The sequence below is a fragment of the Arachis duranensis genome, chromosome 5 (assembly GCF_000817695.3).
Source record: "Arachis duranensis cultivar V14167 chromosome 5, aradu.V14167.gnm2.J7QH, whole genome shotgun sequence".
Taxonomy (NCBI): domain Eukaryota; kingdom Viridiplantae; phylum Streptophyta; class Magnoliopsida; order Fabales; family Fabaceae; genus Arachis; species Arachis duranensis.
In genome coordinates, this window is record NC_029776.3 from 106,504,742 (window position 1) to 106,526,780 (window position 22,039).

Consider the following 22,039-nt stretch of genomic DNA (forward strand, 5'->3'; position numbering starts at 1 on the left):
TTTTAATCTTTCCTTTTTTGTAAAAAATTTCCTTTTTAGTTTTTGGCCATCATATTCGCATCCCCACCAAAAGGGTCACTTGAAGTTGTGATCTTTTTACTTACTGTTGTTATACTCGTTCAAATTGAGTTACAAGTTTCTCATTTGATGTTGGCGGAGAAATAAACTAATCTTGGTGTATACGAGGTTGCTCCTTCGCTGATCTCTTACTTTTGAGCTGGTTTTCAATGCTGTTCTTCTGGATCTGAGACCCCTTTTTGGATCTGTTTGTGATGGATGTGGAAAAAGTGTGTTTTTTTTTCCCCTTCTGGTGTGCAATAGAGTTCAAAGGTGTTTTGCATTGTGAAATCTCCTTATGGGGTTCTTTGATTGACTGGAATTTCAGTTCTCTTTGGACTGATACTGGTTGATGTCAATGCAGCCAAAAGTGATCAATGGATTTTATTTCTTTATTTGTTGCTTTTGCTTTTTGATATGCATCATTCACTTAGTACATGGAAGTTACAATTGTAGTTAAGATGGTTTAGTCTTCAAAGTTTCATGAATGAAATTGAATATATTGGTTTCTTGCAGATCTGATGGTAATTTTGAGTGATAAAGTTGCTTTTTTATGGAGTTTTGAATGTTGATCTAAATCAGAATATCATGATAGGCTGAACTGAAGGCCATACTATCTGGATTAGTTTTAAGGATATGGTTTATTTCGGCATTGACTTAGTCTTAGCTCATGCTATTCTTTTGGGAATCATAGGCTGGCTGATATATAAGTATAGTTTTTCTACATGGCATTCATTTATTGGGGTAGTGGCTGAAAGAAAGTCCCTTGAGCAAAAGAACACAGTTGAGAGATGAGAAAATGGATGTGTGATGTTAGCTAATGCAGTATGGCTGCATTTGGTAGACATCTCAGAAGGAATATAGAAATAGGCTAATCATATTTGTTCTGCGACAAAAGCCGGGGGGAATAGGAAGAGAGATGCAGTTTTCCTGTCTATCTCTGTCACCATTGTCTCGGTTCCATTTTTTGTGGAGACTCTAACCAAACACAGCCTAAAGGCGCTGAAAGAATATAAGCTTGGTTGTTTAGTTTTACTTTTAAACCCTAAAATAGCCGATGGTAGTTTTCAAGTCTTGATTGTATCAGATGCATATCATCATTGTAGTTTACAAATGTCAATTAATCCTGTATTCCTAGCACTTGCTTCTCATTCTTATTATCTACATTCAACTTTCCATGAAAATTTGCCTTTCCTCATGACTTGGACAAAGCAAATTGCACAGATGCTAGATGTATCCACGAATTGTTTGTTTCTAAATTCATAGATGCATGATACTGCCAGCATATCTATTATTTTGTTTCCGAGCTTATGATTGATGCAATTGCATTGGAATACTATATTAGGTCTGAGAATATCTTGACCTTCCTTTTTTACCAGGCTTCTTTGTTTGTTAAGTGACTTGACTGGGGCGATGCACATCATTTAATTTGGATGGTATGTTATGGAGATTAGTTAGAAAAGGCCAGTGATAAAGTTTTTAGATCAGAAAAAACATGGCTCCAACTAGCAAGGCTGAAAAAAAGGCTGCAGCAGATGCAGCTGCATGGATGTTCAATGTTGTCACTTCTGTTGGAGTTATCATTGTAAACAAAGCTTTGATGGCCACTTACGGATTCAGTTTTGGTAAATTATCTTCCACCCCCCCACAACAGATGACTGTGTATGTCATCATCTGCTTACGTCAACACTATTTTCTTCTAATACAATTTGTCTATGCTGCATACAGCTACTACGTTAACAGGTCTGCACTTTGTTACTACAACTTTGATGACGCTCGTACTAAGGATAATGGGATACGTCCAGCCCTCTCATTTACCCTTGCCAGAGCTTCTGAAATTTGTTCTATTTGCTAACTTCTCTATTGTCGGAATGAACGTTAGTTTAATGTGGAACTCGGTTGGATTCTATCAAGTGAGTTGGGCTGAGCTTTAGCTAGTGATCCATTAATGCCTTCAGAAGTTATATTTATTTTTTAACCATTGGCAGATTGCTAAGTTGAGTATGATCCCTGTATCCTGCCTATTGGAAGTTGTTTTTGACAAGATTCGGTATTCAAGACACACGAAACTGAGCATATGTGTTGTTCTTTTGGGAGTTGGTGTTTGCACTGTGACTGATGTGAGTGTGAACACAAAAGGATTCATTGCTGCCTTTATAGCAGTGTGGAGCACTTCTTTGCAACAATATGTACGTATGACATTCCTCTTTTTTATGTGAAGTCTATATTGAATTTTAATGGCATATTTAGCTAAATTGTTGTCTATGTTATGTTTCTGTTCCCTTACAAATTCTTTTTTCTTATCATTCTGTTATGGAGATCGTTTTCATGTTTCAACCAGCTTTTTACTCCTGTCTTCTATGTATTGTCATGTCGATATCTGAAGTTTCTTCCTAATATTTTGTTGCTTGGTACTCATGGAATTTCAAAATGTATTATGTGCAGTATGTTCATTTTCTTCAACGGAAGTATTCGCTAAGTTCTTTCAACCTATTGGGACACACAGCACCTGCACAGGCTGCATCTCTACTGTTAATAGGACCTATACTAGATTATTGGCTAACAAGCCAACGAGTCGATAAATATGACTACAACACTACTTCTTTGGTAAGTACTCAATAACAAACTAAATATTGAGCCTAAAGCTAAATCATGTTTAATTTTTTTTATGAGGAAGTGAGTGAATGAATTTATAGATTTACATTATGGTATGATATGAAAGGCTTTTGTTTGCATATGCGTCTCTAGCTCTCTGTAAATGACTTACTTAGACATTCTTCATTCCTTTAGATAGGTAATCGCCTTTTTTGTTATAATCACTTGTGCATAGAAAGTCTAACCAGAAGAGTATGTCATCAACCGAAGCAAAATTTGATTATTAATGGCAAAGCTGAAACACATTTTGGCAAATAAAATTAATTAGGGTGAAAATCGAAGAAACTTGTTAGTTGTTACTTTCACCATTGTTCTCATGTTGGTTAACATTTTTGTAACGCTTCTCTGGCTTTGTTTCTGGCAGATGTTCATAATTTTGTCATGCACTATTGCTGTTGGTACCAACCTCAGCCAATTCATCTGCATCGGAAGATTCACTGCCGTCTCTTTTCAAGTACTGGGACATATGAAGACAATACTTGTTCTAATCATGGGATTCTTCTTCTTTGGGAAGGAGGGTCTTAATCTCCAAGTTGTTCTTGGGATGATCATAGCTGTGGTTGGAATGATTTGGTATGGCAACGCGTCATCGAAGCCCGGCGGAAAGGAACGTAGGAGTCACTCCCTTCCTACCAGCAAAACAGAAACAAGATAGTTTGACATCATTCACTAATTTTGGTGTTTTAGTGGTTTCATATTCAAAAGTTGAGCATACAAAAGATTAGTCGATATTAGGAAAGTATTCTTAATTATTTGAAAGTATAAACTTCATTGGTTCCAATTGCCTCCAACCACATTGTAATTCTTAAATATTTGATTTCTTGTTTTGGATTCTGAGGTATATTGGGTGTCTCCTTATAGTTCTTGGTTCTTGGAAAAAGAATCTCATCTTTACCATAATTAGAAGAATATATTTATATTCTTTCATGACAAATCATTTGTAATATGTACTTTGATAGTGTGCATTTTTGAGATTGGTTTTGTGATTCATTTATGAAGAAGCACATGAAGGCATGTGAAGATATCATAAAAGCTTCTTATCTTTTGAAGAGCTGGATGTGGTTTTGTTTACTCCTCAAAGTTGATGGAAGACTAAAATTGTGACTAAGGTGTTATTTGGTTACTCTCATAAAAATACATAGCTTATTTTAGGATATAAACAAGATTTTCATTTTAGGACAAATTTATTCAATTTATTTTTGTCTACTAAAAACTGAGAATAATAAGAGATAAGAACACTATTTTTATCTTGAATTTATTTTCTATGTATTTTTTGTCAACATTTATGCCACACTTAACTTAGGTGAATATTGACATAAGTTAAATGTGATGAAGAATATGCTTAGCGACTAAACACATATGAACAAAATAAAAAATAAGAATAGAAGAAAAGAAAAGTTAAGAGTAGCACCTATTATTAAGAAAAAAGAAAATGACAAATCAATCCCTAACTTTTTGGTTCGCGGACATTTAAATCTCTGAGGATTTAAAAATACATTTGAATCTCTGACCTCTTCAAAATCTAGACATATCAATTCCTGAATCTAATTTGTTCAATTTTAAAAACTCTCTCACGTGTGCATCCCGTATCAACCAAGTCAGCACAACAGGAGTCACAAAGATTAAGATTAAGGACTTAAATATATTTTCAAATTCTTGAAAACTTAAATGTCTGCGGATCAAAAGTCAAAAACCTATTTATCCTTTTCTCTTAAGAAAATAATAAAACCTCATTTCAAGAAATTTGGACATGCAATGATTAAATTGTGACGAAAAAATTAAAAAAAAAACCAAAAAGACCATGCACAAAATGGTTTAAAAAAATCTACATATAAACAATTTCCCAATAAGTATAATACATATCTCAATAACATCGTTTGATCTTTGTAATCAATCCTACCTATTGGGATAAGACTTTGTCGTTATTGTTGTAGTCTTGTTTCGTTATTGAATTTTTTTTGTCAACTGTCAATACCACCAAATAGAACAATAGTTTTGGACAATTATATGCAGATATTATTCCATGAAAGTTTGGCCGAAAGGAAAGGGGAATTAAAATAAGGTTCAATCATTTGGAAATCATTTTTTAAGTACCTAAAGAATAAATTGTTTGTTTCTACATGTAGTCACGATCAAAGGGGATAAAGAAAAAATTTCATATCCAAGATGGTTCCATTTCTTTTCATATGGAAATGGTACATCCAAGTTCTTTTGCAGCAAGATCAAGGAACTCAATAGACAATCCATGTGAAATTCTACTCTGAGCTTCCCATTTCAAGCACTTTTCTATGTCAGCATGCCAGTCAATGACATCTAAGTTGAAGTACTGATTGTGGATGCCATTTTTCCTTGGAGGGTTAGCAGTTGATCTGACTGAGCCATTGTGCAAGATGTCGCGAAGAACCGACGTGCTCAAAGCGCGGACATGCGCACTTGGATTAGACAGGCACCTGATTGTAGACGGTAAGCGACACTGCATGTGTATGTACAAAAATCTTGGTTAACCAGCAATCCATGCAACTTGAAATTGAGCATATAACAATGCAAAAAAAGCTTTATTGCCGAAAACTTGGACGAAACTTGATCGCGAAGCAACATGGTTTTGTCTTGTCTAGAACCAGATTTTTCCAATGTTTAAAACCAACAAAGCTTGTTCAATAGTACCTAATTAGAAGATCCAATGAGAGAGGGAAGTTTGTTTACCTTTAACAGGTTTGAAAGGCCATCAGCCACCACCAATCCGGTGTCTCCTAACTCGAGCACTGGCTGCAATGCTCTAGCTGTTGCTTCCAATAGCTGGCCAGTTTATCAAAACTTGGAAAGTGAGTTCAAATGACAATGGAAATGCACAAGAAGCATATGTTGCAACTTGTTACCTTCAATTGTGGTAATGTGCAATCTTCTCCATCCACCAGCATCCCATCTGTGGCTCGTAGCAGTAAATCCGATGCACTCGCCACAATTACCAAGGATTCTATGCTGTCATGGTTCCTCATGAGTTCCACTATCAACTTTACAATCCGCTGATTAACTCTCCACATCTTCTGACCTTGATCATCATCTTTCGCAATCCACGGCTGCAATTCCCTCTCCGCCTGACAAGAAACAAGTCCAGTAGGGAAGGGATCATACAAATGCAATATTAGAAGGTAACAACAACAATCTCCATAAATCAAGCTTATTTGGAAATGTAGGCAATAGAATACAAGTTTCACAAGAAGGATGAAATTGGACCTGAAGAACTATTGCTGTAGCCGCTTTCGTTGGAGATGCCGATACAACATTACATAATGCATCAACCACCTACATAACATAAAACCACATAATGGTTAATGTTAGACATTTTGAGTGGAAATTGGGAATACAATTTAGTCTTGTATGTGTAATATATAGTACCTGTCTCCATCCCTGTTGAGCAGAAGTGCTTTCGGCGCAAGGTTGAGTCTCGGGAGATGCAATCAACTTGTGCCATAGTAGTGACACCACAGAGAAACAAAATTGTTGTTCCTCTGCCAACATGGACCTCAGAAAAATTTGTGTACTGCAACTGAATCCTATATGCCTGTCCGTTGTAAGAAAGTTGGCAAGGTCAGAAGCATCTAATGGCAAACTTGCAACACCTTTTCCCAAGGTAGATCCTGATGATTCTTTTGGATATGATGTATTCTCGGATTTGTGTCGAAGTTCTGAAGGAGCTGAATCCACTGAAGAGGATATAGATGTCCTCCGCGGATCAAAGGAGCTACTAGTTTCGCAATGATTTTGCCTCTTAATATCAAGTGAATCTTTACAATTAGGAATATGAACTAAGGTTGCTCCCAATGGCTCTGCCTTGTTAACTATCGACGCGACGGCTTTGCTGTGAATATCTATGAGATTATACAATGATGATGCCCGGGAGTGAATTTCATGGTCCCATTTGCAACGCATCAAAACGGAAAGAGCATGCATGCAGGCTTTTGACCTTCTAAATAGTTCAGAAATATGTGCAGCAACCATTGCCGCCGCAACGATTTCATTGGAGCTGTAACTCCAAGGGGTGCCAACAGAAGATGGCTTCAATGAAAATAAGGCCTCTAGAATTGCTAAAATTCTGTGAGTATGGCGTATGGCCGAATCTATGCCGGTCTGAAACTCATCAGAAGATCCCTGCATTTTTGCCGGCTTGGCTATATCTTGCACATTATTTACAACCGAATTATCGCCCCCACGTGGAACCAAGGGGAACAACTGAAGCTCACAGGCAAGAGCACAAACTGCAGCCAGAACATAAGAATCAAAAGCTGCCACCGGACCTTGCTTCTTCTTTCTCCTATTCTTTGTTTCTTTCTGACTTTCAGATATTGCTTGTAAATCCTCAATGATTTCCTCAGCTGAATAATTATCTTCACCTCTTGGCTTCTTGCTACCATTGAATTGAGCTTCATGACTAACACAAACTGTTAACACAACAAATAATAGGCGCGAAGAAAGGTCTACCGACGCGCATGATTCCAAGAAAAGCGAATGAACCATAGTCCTTAGTTCAGCCACTGCAAGGTTCTTGGAGGCAGACCCCACACCAAAATGGTACCTACTTTTTCTGTTTTGTTCACCAGTGGACTCCATTGGAAATGTCCTCTGAAGAATAGCTTCAACTGTAGCAACAAATATTTTCATGAGACATGCTTCCGAAGGGCTTCCACGGGGAAGATACTCCAGAACCTTAAGTAGAGGTATGTACAAATTCCATGAGAGTATCGGAGGTTGCAGTGGGGATGCAACCACAATCTCTGGAAGATCAACTGCCGAAGAATTCAAGGGAATAAGGCCATAAGCTGCTTCCCAAATGGTGCAAATTCTCCATTCAACCTCTGGACCATGGGCACAAAGCATTGATGCAATGCCTTGGGCCGTAGCATCAACTGTAGCTTCAGCTGCAAGAGCTTCAATCTGATAAGCAATGCAAATTGAAGATCTTAATTATGCATAAAGAGTGTATTCTACACTCTATACCGAATGAGAAAAAGAAAAGGAGGTAACTTATGAAGATGAAAAGAACCTGCTTTCTGTAGGAAGAAATATATCCACCCATCGGTTCATGCTGAACTTCCACGCCGTCAACTTGCCGAAGTGGCGGAAAAAGTAATGCAGGCTGTGAAAGTATACGGAAAAGCAAAGCCGCAGCAGCATCAGCAGCTACACCAGCTCTCATGGACATTGCAGTCCCTATGGCGCGCAAGAAATGAAAATGCATCCAATTCCTTGGAAGCTAAGTTACCATTTACAGAGAGAAAGAACTGGTTAGTTCATTTCACAGCTTTCACATAGTTTTCAATTAGAACTCTGTGTGTCAACATTATAGAGCTTACCCTTATTCCAGAAGCAAAATCTTCAGCAGCTCGAAGAAGCTCTACAAGTTGAACAGCCGCATCTAGTGCATCTGGAGCCCATGACGGCGGTGCTTCTAGGAGCCCAAGAAGAAGCCTTTGCGTGGCACTTGGAGTGGCAATGGCATAATATCTACATAATCATAAAAATTTGCTAAGGCAGATGCTTCCATGAACAACAAAAAAGACGAGAAAGGTATCGAGTGAAGAATAATAACCTGTGAAATAATCGTGCATATGGTTCTAGTGCCGGTAATCCAGCAACAAGATGCTCATCCAAAGCTGTAGTAGGTGGAGGAAGTAGAAGTGCAGGGACAGCAACAGCAGTTAAAGTAGCAGTCTCGTAGCGAGCAACTTCATCATCACAAACACTTAATATAACACCGGCACCATTGGCAACCGCCCATCTTGGAGTCGAAGGCATGAGCTGAGGATGCTTCCCGGAACCACGGGAAGAAGCTACAATGAAGAGAAATCACAATTTAGAACAACACTTCTATGAAGTGAGAGATTCCTCTTCAAATTATAAGTTTCTTTTTTTGTTAGTGAATCAAAATCATAAACAAAGTTTATACTTGTTCAATGATAATTAGTTGGAAATGCAAGACCAAATTCTTAACTGTTATGTCGAATTCTAGATTAGAAATCAAGTGTAACATATAGCATACCACTTGTAGGCGGCTTGAGTTCACCTCCGGCAGCATATTTCCCCATTACACCACTGCACCTGTTAATACATGGCAATGATCCACTGACTTAAGCAAACATTAAATCGAGCTAAAGACAACCAACTTAGTTCAACTATATATGTCAACCAAGAGAAATAGTCACTTTTTTCATCATTATAAAGCCTCTTCCAATCGCAAAAGCTATTTTGTATACAGCAAAGTCAATTCAAACACAAATTTGGAGAAGAACAAAAAGAAACCACCTATGAATTTGTGCTTAAAATGTTATACTTACCATCGGAAATAGTCGCTTCTAATGCCTAAAGGCGCAGCCAGCAATATATCAGTTATCCAAGGGGACAAGGGCCTTATAGGTTTTCTCTCTTGCTGTGACAATGTATTATGACCAGTTTCCTTTCCAACAGAATCACTAGTTGATGCATAGCTGCTGCTAGCACCAATTCTTTCCGTTTTGTATATGGGGCGGTTATAATGAGTTAAGATACGCAAAATTTCGCCACATGCCAGAGCCCATTGTTCTGAGTATTCGTTCTGTAAAATTAGACAGTAAAAAAGAAACAAAAAGGTTGATGGTGAACATCTTTGCAAATACTGAAGCTGATTGAATAATATAGTAAGAAGCAGTTCGAAGATTCTAACATAACAGTTTCGTGACATGAATAATTTGCAGCTGCATTGTACAAACCAGAAACTTAGCTTGTGAGTATAAGCCAAGGGATTATACCTCACTTTTTGGGCAGACTAAATATATGAAAGAAGCAAATGGAGGACTAGTCTTATCATAGACTAGCGTACCATCTATAATACATGAAATAATTGGAAGCACAACCGCGTGCCCATGCTCCGGATGATGAAGAACAAGTACAGCTGGATGCACATGTCAAAACATAAACAAGGAATTATTCATGCAAGAAATAATCATCTATTCATTGTAACCATATTGTTGTCAAGACAACCATAATTTTTAAAACCAATGAGTTAAAGGATAAATACCTAAAACATCATCAAAAAGGAGTGTTTCCTTAGACGGATAACGATTGCGGATCAACTGTCAAAGCAACACAGACCACTGAGTACTACACACACATCAAAGGTTTATCCATAAATATAGGCAGCAAGTGCATAAATTATACCTCAGCAATATCATCTGGAAATTGTTCCGAAGTAAATTGACAGAAATACTCTACATAAGCAGCAATTTGATCCTACGAAAAGCCAGATTAACATGTCAAAAAACTCTAGAAAATGGAAGAAAAATGATGAGCTATCATAAGCTATAATATTGTTTATATTGTTGATGACTTAAAATTGCTCACAACTAGATTCTAGAAATATTTTTAGTACTAAATATTCGAGATGAAAGTCGAGCTTAAATAGTCCCTACTTCCGAAATATCACTCATTTTAGAAACTTGGTACATTCATAATTCGTGTTCCTTGATATAACTTGTATATGGATACATTGAATTGGTAACATATCGAATTTCCAAAGCGACAGATATTTCGAAATGGAGGAGTAATAATTATTAAGATGGTACCTTTCGTTGTTGTTCATCTAAAGGGGGTGGCCAGAACAATGAGGAAAACTGAAGACGATCAATCCACCTTTCACTGGCACCAGCCATTGAAGTAGAAATCTATTCTCAAAGTATTTTGAAGGTATTCTCTTTCTGCTTCTATTATCACTAATACAAATTCCAGCCAAAATCGGCTACCAATCAAGAATTAAAATATCGTAATTCAACATCCCCTGTTTACCATGCCAACATATTTTCCCTTTAAGTGTCCATCACTGAGAATTCAGTGCAACATCAATATGATGAGCAAAAAGTAGAAGAAATAAAAACATAATAATTAAAAAAAAAACACTTTTTTATGTTTTTTCAAATTGAATGAGAGATTAAAATAATGAAAAACTAGAGAAAATTCTGAAACAGAGTAATGCCAAACAGAATAGAGCATTAATGAGACCGAAACTTTCAAGGTTTATCATTCAATTTCCTTTGACATCAAACTGTTCATCTAATTTCCATAATTTGGTCAAAAAAAATGAAAATCAAATTCAGAGAAAACTAATGCTCAAATATCTTAAAAAAAATATCAGATTCACACCAGATATTTTTTTCCTTAAAAAAAAAGCAGTTCAGGAATCAACACAGATACTAAGAACTGAAATGGAAGAAAACCCAAATTATTAAAAAAAAAGTGCAGAAAAGAAATTCAAATTATATACCTGATCACTTCTATGTACTGAACAGGACTGATTTCTTAAGAAACAGAGATTCGAATTCAGCAGGTGGAATTTTGCAGCTGCAAAAATTGGATTTTGGCTTTGATTTCTTGGACCCTTTTATGAAAATATTTCATGGAAGATAAAAAGGGAAATACTTGAGAAGTTGGTAATAGATGGCAGCATATGGTTTGTGTGTGGGAGGGAGAGAGATTGAAAACAGAGGCTGTGAGAAGAGAAGATCTTTTAAGAGTTCTTAGAAGCTTAGATTTTGTTGCACACGTGGCAATGATATTTTCCTCATGCCTCATACCCACTGTTTGCCACGTCATCTTTCTCCACAGTGCCATATATCATCCATCTTCTCTTTTACATGCATGCATGAATTCTTAACATCATCATGTGCCTCCAACATTTTTATTCATCTCTTCTAAAATTATAAAATATTACACGTATTCACATGTTTTCTTATTTAATTCTTTATGATATTTATATAACACTGCAATGTATTTTGTAAAAGTATTAGCACAAGACCTGTGCAATGCATGGATTAAAAATTTCTGTTTTTTGTTTTGATTTTTTTAAATCTTTTTGAATTGTTATTTTTTATGTTAGTGAAAATATTTTTGTTGTTTAATTTTTTAACTAAAGATAAAAAATTTATTTATTCTATTACTATTTAAAATATATAAATATTATTTCTTAATTTTTCATGGTTTACAAAAAAATTTTAATTAAAACTAAATTTATACTATTTTTTATTTTTTTAAATATTCACTTTGAATATCAACATACCATTTGATGAGCACATTTTAGAATTGGTTAAAAGATCCTGATTTATAATACATTGTATCTTGTTTAATTTTATAATTATGCAATAACAAATATAATTTAAAAAAAATGGTATTTTATAATATTATTGGAGTATGATGTATTTAATTTTGACGTAGAAAATATAAATTAGACCATTAAATTTATTATTTAAGTACATTTTAATTTTAGTTAGATTTGTATACTCACTTAAATCATACTTTTAGATTTTTTTTCTTCTTTAATAAATCTGAGTTTCAGATTTCTATAGAAATTTAAAAAAAAGTCAAATCGAAAGCTTTGATTTGCTTTTTTAATTTTAAAAAAAATCATATAAATAAAAAATATATTCACCATTCCATAATGCTGGATAACACGTCAAAAGTTTTCATTACTAAAAAAACCAGACTTTATATGACACAACATTTAAAATTTTTAATTTCTTTTGTAAAAGTATAATATACTGAAGGAGCAAGTATATTAATAATTGTCTCGTGATGTTTATATTTAAATAATCATATAGCTTTTAAAATATCTATGAAGATCATTGAAATGTTAAGTAATAAAATAAAATTATCATGGTCTTTAAATTAAAAAAAAAAGGTTTATTTTTAAATTGATAAACTATTAACAAGATAATTATCCCTTTTAAAGTTTTAATATTTCGTAACATAGACAAATTTCGACGAAGGAATATTATTATATTCTTTTATTATTATTATTTTTTTTAATTTCAATTGTGTGAGGCGAGTTTTCTAGGTATTATATAATATATATGGAACAAACAATGCAAGCTATATTGAAAGTTTAGTGAAGTCTCATCCATTTGTGCTTTAAAAAAGGTTAAATGAATTAAGAATAAAAATCCAATTTTCTTTAATTATCTGAATATAAATAAATCGACCTTCAAATATTGTTTAAATTGAGGATTCAGAACGTGTTTTGTGGTTAAATTTTACCGAAATTTTTTGTTGCATTTAGAATTAGAACGTGCTTGCTGCTTTGGATTGATGTCACTGGATTTTAGAACTTGAGTACCACACTTGTATAAACTTTTCTTTTGGACCTCTTTTGGGCTAAAATAAAATCTTAATTTTAATTTTGCAATTCAGTATATAATAATCTGAAACACTTGAAGCTTTCTAAAAACTTAAATTTTATTTTAATTATTAATTAGCACCATAATCCCATGAAAATATTTAATAGAATTTCTAAAATTGATCATAACTAATATTTTTCCCTTGGTGTGAAATTGAATATATAATTTAATAATTAGCTATTAGTCAAACCATTTTAGTTTCGGATATTCTTTGTTATTTAACTTCCACTCTCTTTTTTCAAATACCACTCAAAAATAATTTAATCTTAAGTCTTAACGCCTCCAATAAAAAAGTGTTTTCATAAATGTTTTTTATTTATCACTTTTTCAAATTTTTTTCTCTATCCAAACCATAAGTGGTTAGGTTGACAGAAGTCAACAAGAATGTGAGCATGTCGAAAATATCTTGTGTGGTTTGGTATAAAATAGCATAGCCCAAGATACTTTCATGATGGCCAAATGGATCAGAGTTCAGTTAACTAGATCAGCCACTTGATATTAGGTGCTCCAATCACATGTTACCATCTGATCTTGTGTCTTTAATTAAACACCATTTCTTTTTTTTCTTTTTTTTTTCTCTTAAAAAATTATTGCCACCTACCACTTTGTTTAGATGTAAGATTAAAAAAAAAAATTTGTGTGTTATTTGGATGAAAGAAAAATAAATAAAGAAAGGAAAAAAAATTTTTACATTATCCATTAACAATTTGAAGTATAAAGATTTAATTTGTCCATTAATAATTTGTTTTCATCCACATCATCAACCAAAATAGACAGCTCAGTTTCTACCCTTTTAAGTCAGTATTTTCCGTTGCTATTTTGAGTTCCAATTCAACAGAAGGGTATAATTGTCATGCGTTCTATAAGGTGAGAGATTTAAATGTATTTTTTAATTTTGAGGAACAAAAATATCTACATTTAAAAAGGTCAAAAACCTATTCATCTTTTACTCTAGTTCTATTGATCTGAGCCAATAATACACCAAGATACATTCCCAAAAGCTATATATCCAATCCGTTTTCAGTCTATGCCAATTCAACTATGACATATATATCTACTACCAATTTAATTCAAATACTAAAAGATTTAATTTCTAAACATTTAACCTTATTTTTAAAGATACCCTGTATCTTAGCACCTTAATTCCCAAACTTTTACCTATGAATTAGGGGTGGGAACAGGACGGATATGGGTGGATTTTTGCTCTACCTGCTCCGTCCTGCTCCACCCTACAATAACATACATAGAACCCGCTCAATTCCTACATGCGTGTAGTAAAATGTTGAACCCTAACTCATCTCTAGGTACCTATCCTATCCTTATTCGTCCTTATAATTATTAAAATTCAATAAATTAAATTAAATTTTAAAATTTATATAACCATCATCACATACATAACATAATTAAGGTAAAAATTTAAATATGATATAATACTATTAATTATTTTACTAATGATTTTATATATATTACACATTATATATTAAAATTATATATATTATATATATATATACCGAGGCGGGTATTACTTAAACACGGCTTTCCGCCCTACCCAAGAACTCGCCCCGGTGTAGGGCAGGTAATTACCCGCTCCGAACGAGTAGAGACGGGTGGGTATCCGCGAATTTAGGTGGTGTTGCCATCCTTACTAATTGTAACGTCTTTTGATTCAAAAGCAATCTTGCTAGCTAGTGTGGTAAACCCCTTTTGACTTTCTAGTAAAATCTCTAGCTAGCGTTTCGATCAAAATTATGAGATGGGTGAGACCGACTGCCAAACGAGACTTCGACAAAAGCCGAAATTTGCTAATGCATTAAAGACCCCTATAAAAGGTACTGGTTACCGCTAGATGTATATCCCCGCGTTTTTGCACGGCTCATTCTTCGAGCGCTACTTCAAGGTTCAAAGGTGACTCTGTCTTCTTCTACGGAAAGCGACAAAGAGACCTAAACCTGATTCTTATGGTCCATCGTGAATAGCCTCAAGACTCTACTAATTATGAATGCTTATGATAAAAAGTTTGAAATTAATTAATGCATTGATTTTTAACTCCAAAAAATAGATAGATTGTCTAAATTATTTTATAAAACCATGAGAAATGTTAAGATGGAATGAAGTGATATGAAAATAATTAAAATATAACATCTTAAGTTTGCAAAAGAAACATCAATTTAAACTCAATTATAATATCTAGTCTGTCAGTACTCAATTAAGTTAAAAAAACAATGTTTAAGTTTTTACCAAATATCAATTATATCTAAAAAAGAAAGTATAAAGAGTCAATGGAATATTTGTACAATGTGTATAATAAAGGTTTAGAAAGTATTAGAGATATAATCAATAGTATTATTTTTTCCCATCAGTTGAACCTTTTGGGATGAGTGGTATCATGACATGGTATTAGAGTTCTAGATTCAAAAAGTCAAGAACTCGATTATTGGTGAACCCAAAAATCAATTAAATACTGAAAAATATTTAATTCTTAAACATTTAATCTTTATCTGAGTATATAAATCTGCTTGTGAGTCAATCTTATTTTTGAACGCACCATGTTCTATCTTACAGTCTCAACATCAGATTATTTCCTTCGCGTCTCCAACAAGTACTAAAGACCTATCCATTTAAAAAAAAAATTGGAAGAAACATGAATTTATGCAATAAAACATAAATTTAAAGATCGTTGGATTTCTGGATACAAAGAAGGACTTGTTTAAAAACAGAGAAGAAAGAATAGATTTTTTTTTTACTATAAATATAACAATCATCTAGGAAATATAAAATCATAATAACTTCTCAGTTGAAAAATGAAAGAAATTGACAAATTATGTGCAATGATAATTTATTTTATTTTATTTTAGGATAAACTATAAAGTCTGAAAAATGACTCACCTTCATTTTAAAAAAGAAGAGATAAAGTTATGACAGAACTGTCACAATGATAATGATACTACGGTAGTATTGTAGACGACAATAGTAAAATTACCACATTGTTGACAACGATAATAAAACTAAAAGAAGAGGAGATGTATTTTGAAATTGAAAAGAAAATAAAATTAAAAATTTTGCTTTCTCTCTTAAACCAAAAATAAATTTATATTTTTATTATTGTTTGTACTTTTTCTATCAGTTTTCATCACCTCATGTCTGAGAAAAAAATTTTTGAATAGTTCTATACCACTTTTTTTTCTCAATTTTTTATCCTGATCCAAACAATAAAAAAGTTATTTTTTTATCTATTTTTCATCCCTATATATTTTTTTTCACTTAATTTCCTTTAAACCAAACAGTGTAAAAGAAAAGGCAATGCGTCTTATTACCAAGTACCTTCCCATATGTGGTCCCACTTGCATTCCAACGTGCCATTCATGTTAATGCAATTTCCCAAACTAACGAGTATTAATTTTTATTATTTTAGTTATTTAAATTTAAAATTTAGTCCCAGACATCATATTAATTTTTAGATTTTTTTGACGTTTAGTAATTAACAAATAAAATACTAAGTTAGTTTTAATTTGTTATATAGATATAAGATTAAATGATTTTATTTTATTTTAACATTTAATCAAAATAAAAATAAAAATCATTTTAAAAAATAAAATAATAGTACCATTATTTATACATCATATAAATTTTTATTCATTTTTTATTTTTTTATTTAAGTATCAAAACAATGCGATACCATTTAATTTTGTATCTAGTATAATAAGTTAGAGCTAATTTAATATTTTATTTGCTGATTTAATATTAAAAAATTATCCAAAAAATTAATATAATTTTTAGAATTAAATTTCAAAAATTAATATAATAAATTTTGAATTTAAGACTATAAATTTAAATGATTACTGTGAGAATTTAATCGTCTTAATTTATATGCACACTCTGCCTTAGTATAGACTTGTGATTGATTTTAGATATTATATTAAGTAAAAGAAAAAATAAAATAACAAACCTAACACATCATTAATTTTCTCTTACTAATTAAATATAGAGTAAAAAATATAATTCTTCTTGTTAAAATATTAAATATATTATTAGCTACACATATTTATTAACATATATATATATATATTATTCCTTTTTAATATGTATAAAATCTTTGATGATGTTATGTGATGGCAAGCTAGAATGACTATGGATCATGGTTTGCATCATCAACCCCACTAATAAGATATTTTAAGAACTAATTACTCATCTTAATATGATGATTTTGATTGAGGAAATTTCTAGAGGGATTACAAGAATTTTTTGACTATCGATCGGAGCCACATAATAACCAAAAGCAAATAACATAATCGGGACACGTGTCAATTGCAATAATAATGTCACAGAACAAAGTAATAATTAACTTGCACGGTTTTAAGATGAAACAAAATAAGATAATGAGAAAGGTTGAATAATAATGTAGCATCGTGTTACAATCACATTGGTTCAAGTTCAACCAGTTAATGCACATCCATATCATGGTCACTTTATTTTTGTGGGTCGGTCGTTGATGCATATTATTGTTATTATATTATAAAATAATGGTTTTGGACGGTTCATACATCATACAAAAGTTATATAGAACAAAAACTTTTACGATGTTTATGTTTGACTTGCTTTCTATTTAATTTAATTAAATATATGCATATACGTTAATATATAATTATGTCCAAAACCAATCATTTTTGTTTTTACAACTTTGTTAGCCAGCTAAGCTCTTCATTCAAATAACTAACCTAAAAACAGTTATATTTATTAACATGACAGTATATAATCGGGTATACATAATACTTTACAATTAATAGTACATTAAAATTAAAATCGGATATGTACTTATTATAAAATTTTTTGGCAGTGACAACGAGATTAATGAAAATTTGAATATAAAAAAAATTTAGAAAACTATAATATAAGCGAACTCAAATCAATTCTTTATATTTTTAATTTTAAAATTAAAAAAATTAGAATAATAAAAAGTTGTATATAATATATAGACTTCCAATTTAATTAGTTAGATTAATTAGTTAACTCTAATTGGCTACCCTCCTAATAATTAGTTTTCTTATATTTAACCTGCTTGTTTACACGGTGAAAACTTAGTGCAGTTGATTTTATGTGAAGTTGATAGTTGAGAGTTGGTAAATAAAAATTTAGTCAAATCAGTCAAATAATTTAACGGTTCTCAACAGTTAACTTTACGTGAAATCGACTGCACTTTAGTTTTATTTTTTTATTGGTGAAAATTTAAGTGCAGTCAACTTCACGTGAAGTTGATACTTGAGAACCGTTAAATAAAAATTTATTCAAATTAGTCAAATTATCTAACAGCTCTTAAATATTAACTTTACGTGAAATCGACTGCACCTTCTTTATTACAGCAAGATGCATGGGAACAAAGTCGGACAATATTCCTAACATATCATTATTATTATTACTAATTAGTTATCTTGGATTATATACTATGGTTAATTCCATCCCTAGCAACAAGATATATGAGTTTGTTGAGTAGTATCTCAAAATCATCTTGGCTTCTAGAGATACTTACACGTGCCAAGCGATCATCTGCACTGAAATAATTGCCAGGGTGGCAACTGATTCCAGCAGCTTTCAGAGTTTCATAGCAATTCTTGTCTTCTTCTCTCTCACACTTCATCCATGCATAGGCTATATATGATTATGATCACCAAAATTGAAACATAAAATAGAATATTATTAGAATATTGTAAGGACATATATATTCATGTGTTAAGAAGTTTCAACTACTTTGATTATTAATTAACTAGCTCAAAATCTTCTACTATTTGGTGAAATAAATAAATAATAATTAAACTTCTAGCTAATATATAATGAGAAATTGACAATGCTAAAAATCAATACTTTTTCAAAATTTGCACCAGCAAATAACTAATATTTAAAAAGAAACGAGCGATAGAAATGAAGTTTTATATCGCGTGAGTGAGACATTTAAAAAAGAATGATACCTGCTAGTTGAATAATGACTAAATTTGATTAAAATTGTAGATCACTAAAACTTTTTGATAAAAAACTATTCGTGAATTTATTTATATGAAATTAAATTTTATGTGTAACATTATACTAGTAGACATAATTAAAATTGAAAAGGCAGGCTAGGTCACTAATATAAGACTAATGATAAAATGAATTTGATTATTAGCTAATGTATAAAGTATAGTTATGAAAACAAAATCGATAATTGACAAGTGAACTATTTACTATCAGTTTAATCAGTAAATTATTGATCGAACTGTTTAATTATTTTAAATTTATTGAAAAAATAGGTTTGATAATTAACATGATATACCTGGTGTAGGATATTTGAATGTTTTGTAAAATGAGCAATATTTACGAGATAATTTCTGTACGGTAAAACGATTAGACTTAGAACTTGTTTAAGCCTTGTCCATCGATACCTCATTGTCGCATATCCAAATTGAAAGAAGGGTTTAGCATTTCCTTCAAGAACCACATTGAGTAACTTTAATGCTCTTAGCTGAGCCTCTCGAGAAACTCCCATGGTGTTAATTTGTATATACTCTTCCATCTTTTTGTATACACCTTCATCCTTCACTATTGCCCATATGTAATGGCACCAATAATATATCATATATTTTAAAAATATAACACCTTTATACTACTAGAAAATTAGTTATTATAGACGGATATTTTTCGACTGATTTTATTCCAAAAAATACATACGAAATTTTAGAGAATTTTTTTGTCGAAAAATAAAAAAATGAATTAGCATAAATTACAGACGGAAAAAAAATCCGTCCATAATTTTGTCGAAAAAATTAATTTTTTTCGTGGGAAGCGGTTACAGATAGAAAATTCGTCTGTAATAAAGACTAAATCTGTCTGTATTAATCTATTTTCTAGTTGTGTTAATATATTGCGACGGTTTTTAATCCTAAACCCTAATTGCTCAAAAATCAAAATAAATGTAATAACTAATAAGGGTAGGTTTTGACACATTAAGAATTGTAGAAATTTTGAAACAATATATAGTTTGTTAGAGATATATTCATTCATATATTATATTCTATCAACTTAAATTTTTAGAAAAAGTAGTATCATAACATAGTTATTTAAAACCGCCACAAAAACATTAAAAACCGTCACTATATATATGTACTAGAATTATATTACTGTTATAAAATAATATATATAAGTTAGTATATATTAATAATGTTACCCAAATCTATTGCTACCATGGCCTGTGAGCTTGGAATTAGAAAATATCATGAGATCTTCATCAGCAGGAGAAGGAATAGGAGTGAAATGTGGCCAATAATAGACAAGATCATGAATGGTTTTAACATTAGGGCCTTTAAGAACAGCCTTAGTTAATAACCCATCTGGATTATTAGGTGAGACCACAAACTCAATGAACCTTGATGTCATGTTATGTAACTTTTTCTTCCACGGTCTTGTATCCCCTTCATATGTATAATATCTTGAGTTAAAGAACTCTGTTTGTTTTCTAAACAGCTGTGCCACAAAGGAATAAAAATAAATTGTCATCACATATTGACATATATATATAGGATCAGTTAGGATGTTACTTATTATTAATGAATTATATTATTTATTAGTTTGTTAGAACATTTTAGTTTATTTTTAAAATATTATTCTACTCGTTATTTTATAGGGTAAATTACACTTGTACCTCCCTTTTGAGGTTTATTAAATTTACGTATGTGACTCCTTTAATTTATTTGACTAGTATACATTTATTTCCTATGTATTATACCAACTGCACGTCTACATAATACACTTAGATTATTTTTGTATTAATGTAATTAACATATATATATTCTTATATGTGTGTTTGATAAACTTTTTATTTTATTTTATTTTATTTATATTTTTAAATGGAAAAAATATCATTCATATCAACGTTATTAATTAAAAAAAGTTTTTGTAATTATTATTTTGTCTTTGTGAATTTTCAATGCATAATTACTTTTTATCACCTATTTCTAATACAATTTCAATTTAATATTGCAATAGAACGGAGGTGAGCATACACTGGTCAAATAAAAAAGTGATGTATGTATTTTTGATAAACTTAAAAAAAATGAATATAATTTATCCTATTTTATATAAAAAAAATTTACCGTGGGTTTCTAAGTTTTTTTAATCTCTTAATTTGTAGTGATTTATAATCGCCACAAAAATAATATGCCAAAATATTGTATAAGTCGCGATTGTTAAATATAAGAAAACTGACAAACCCTAAACATATAATAAAAAGTAAACATTTACGTGCAATTATTTTTATATGAAATTTATAATTAAAAATTATTATATGATAATTTAGTCAAACTTATCAAATTATCTAACAGTTCTCATCAAATATCAACTTCATACGAAAACAATTGCGTACGAATTTCTACCTATAACAAATAGAAGAAAAAAAAGAATATTAATAGATAAGCTTACAGGACAATATGGAGATGTGTTGAGTACTTTTGCTGGATCCAATAATGATGATTTGTGAGACAATGCATAAACTGCGGCATTGATAAGTTGTGTTGAACCACTTCCAAACACAATGTACCTTTCATTAGTGATTGCATTTCCAACAATCTCATGTAGTTTTCTTATATTCTTCACCAGCAATGGAGAAATTGATGATCCATCACTATAATTGTATCTCATTCTATGCCACCCTGATACCAACACTGAACTTTTTCTTGCATGCTCCCTCCAAAATGGCTCAAATATATTTAATTCCCCGCTGCAATATTATAATAAATAACATATATCATCATTAAATAATCATAATAAGATACATATATATGACTTGATCACTAATATTTAAGCTTATGTTGTTTATCCTCAATTCCAAAAGCAATAGGTTAAAAAAATAATAAAATAGGCGGTTTTTTTTATTAACTTAAAAAATGGCACATGAAGTTGAATTTTACCATTATAAAAATATATAAAAAGCATAAACAAGTTAGGAAACGAAAACTTAAGGTGCATTTGGTTTATTGTTTTTAGTAGTATTTTTGTTTTCAAAATTTTATAAAAAAAATATAAAATAGAAATAAAAATAAAATTTTATTATTTTTAATTTTTTCACAATACTAAAAATAAAAATACAAATAAAATTCAGTCCAAAAATT

The 22,039-nt window shown here is 31.4% G+C and overlaps 4 protein-coding genes across 5 annotated transcripts in view; 1 reads left to right on the top strand and 3 right to left on the bottom strand.

Moving 5' to 3' along the window:
* The first annotated feature begins 167 nt into the window (after nucleotides 1-167).
* Nucleotides 168-3,761, top strand: LOC107491600 (UDP-rhamnose/UDP-galactose transporter 6). The gene is made up of 6 exons (XM_016112479.3): nucleotides 168-186; nucleotides 1,437-1,682; nucleotides 1,786-1,970; nucleotides 2,046-2,246; nucleotides 2,503-2,664; nucleotides 3,077-3,761. The coding sequence occupies exons 2-6, from the start codon at nucleotides 1,553-1,555 to the stop codon at nucleotides 3,365-3,367; spliced, it is 969 nt and encodes a 322-aa protein (XP_015967965.1). The 5' UTR covers nucleotides 168-186; nucleotides 1,437-1,552; the 3' UTR covers nucleotides 3,368-3,761.
* Nucleotides 3,762-4,764: 1,003 nt separating this feature from the next.
* Nucleotides 4,765-11,224, bottom strand: LOC107491599 (protein GIGANTEA). 2 transcript variants are annotated; one of them, XM_016112475.3, is made up of 15 exons: nucleotides 11,003-11,224; nucleotides 10,308-10,519; nucleotides 9,904-9,975; nucleotides 9,764-9,818; nucleotides 9,495-9,637; nucleotides 9,045-9,301; nucleotides 8,750-8,808; nucleotides 8,300-8,540; nucleotides 8,064-8,214; nucleotides 7,754-7,963; nucleotides 6,109-7,644; nucleotides 5,947-6,015; nucleotides 5,589-5,807; nucleotides 5,416-5,508; nucleotides 4,765-5,185 (listed from the first exon to the last, which is right to left on the bottom strand). In XM_016112475.3, the coding sequence occupies exons 2-15, from the start codon at nucleotides 10,392-10,394 to the stop codon at nucleotides 4,895-4,897; spliced, it is 3,483 nt and encodes a 1,160-aa protein (XP_015967961.1). In that variant the 5' UTR covers nucleotides 10,395-10,519; nucleotides 11,003-11,224; the 3' UTR covers nucleotides 4,765-4,894. The 2 variants fall into 2 exon arrangements, with proteins under 2 accessions (XP_015967961.1, XP_015967962.1); XM_016112476.3 differs by having other exon boundaries at nucleotides 10,308-10,561.
* Nucleotides 11,225-18,339: 7,115 nt separating this feature from the next.
* Nucleotides 18,340-20,150, bottom strand: LOC107491462 (tryptophan aminotransferase-related protein 3). The gene is given in 4 exon segments (XM_052261886.1): nucleotides 18,340-18,551; nucleotides 19,210-19,293; nucleotides 19,296-19,486; nucleotides 20,101-20,150. Coding segments are annotated over 4 exon segments (537 nt in total).
* A 1,109-nt stretch (nucleotides 20,151-21,259) lies between these two features.
* The window catches only part of LOC127747706 (tryptophan aminotransferase-related protein 4-like), a 1,169-nt gene continuing 389 nt past the window's right edge, over nucleotides 21,260-22,039 (bottom strand). The window contains exons 2-3 of the mRNA XM_052261887.1: nucleotides 21,351-21,648; nucleotides 21,260-21,304 (exon numbers count right to left, since the gene is read on the bottom strand). Coding sequence (XP_052117847.1) covers nucleotides 21,260-21,304; nucleotides 21,351-21,648 — 343 coding nt within the window. The remainder of the gene's footprint in view (nucleotides 21,305-21,350; nucleotides 21,649-22,039) is intronic.

Excerpts from the sequence above, each read along its gene's own strand:
- LOC107491600 (XM_016112479.3), top strand. The coding sequence starts at position 1,553 with ATGGCTCCAACTAGCAAGGCTGAAAAAAAGGCTGCAGCAGATGCAGCT. Across the intron at positions 1,683-1,785 it reads CACTTACGGATTCAGTTTTG|CTACTACGTTAACAGGTCTG; the intron begins GTAAATTATCTT and ends TGCTGCATACAG. Across the intron at positions 2,247-2,502 it reads GCACTTCTTTGCAACAATAT|TATGTTCATTTTCTTCAACG; the intron begins GTACGTATGACA and ends TATTATGTGCAG.
- LOC107491599 (XM_016112475.3), bottom strand. The coding sequence starts at position 10,394 with ATGGCTGGTGCCAGTGAAAGGTGGATTGATCGTCTTCAGTTTTCCTCA. Across the intron at positions 9,638-9,763 it reads CCTTTTTGATGATGTTTTAG|CTGTACTTGTTCTTCATCAT; the intron begins GTATTTATCCTT and ends ATGTGCATCCAG. Across the intron at positions 7,645-7,753 it reads TTTCTTCCTACAGAAAGCAG|ATTGAAGCTCTTGCAGCTGA; the intron begins GTTCTTTTCATC and ends ATTGCTTATCAG.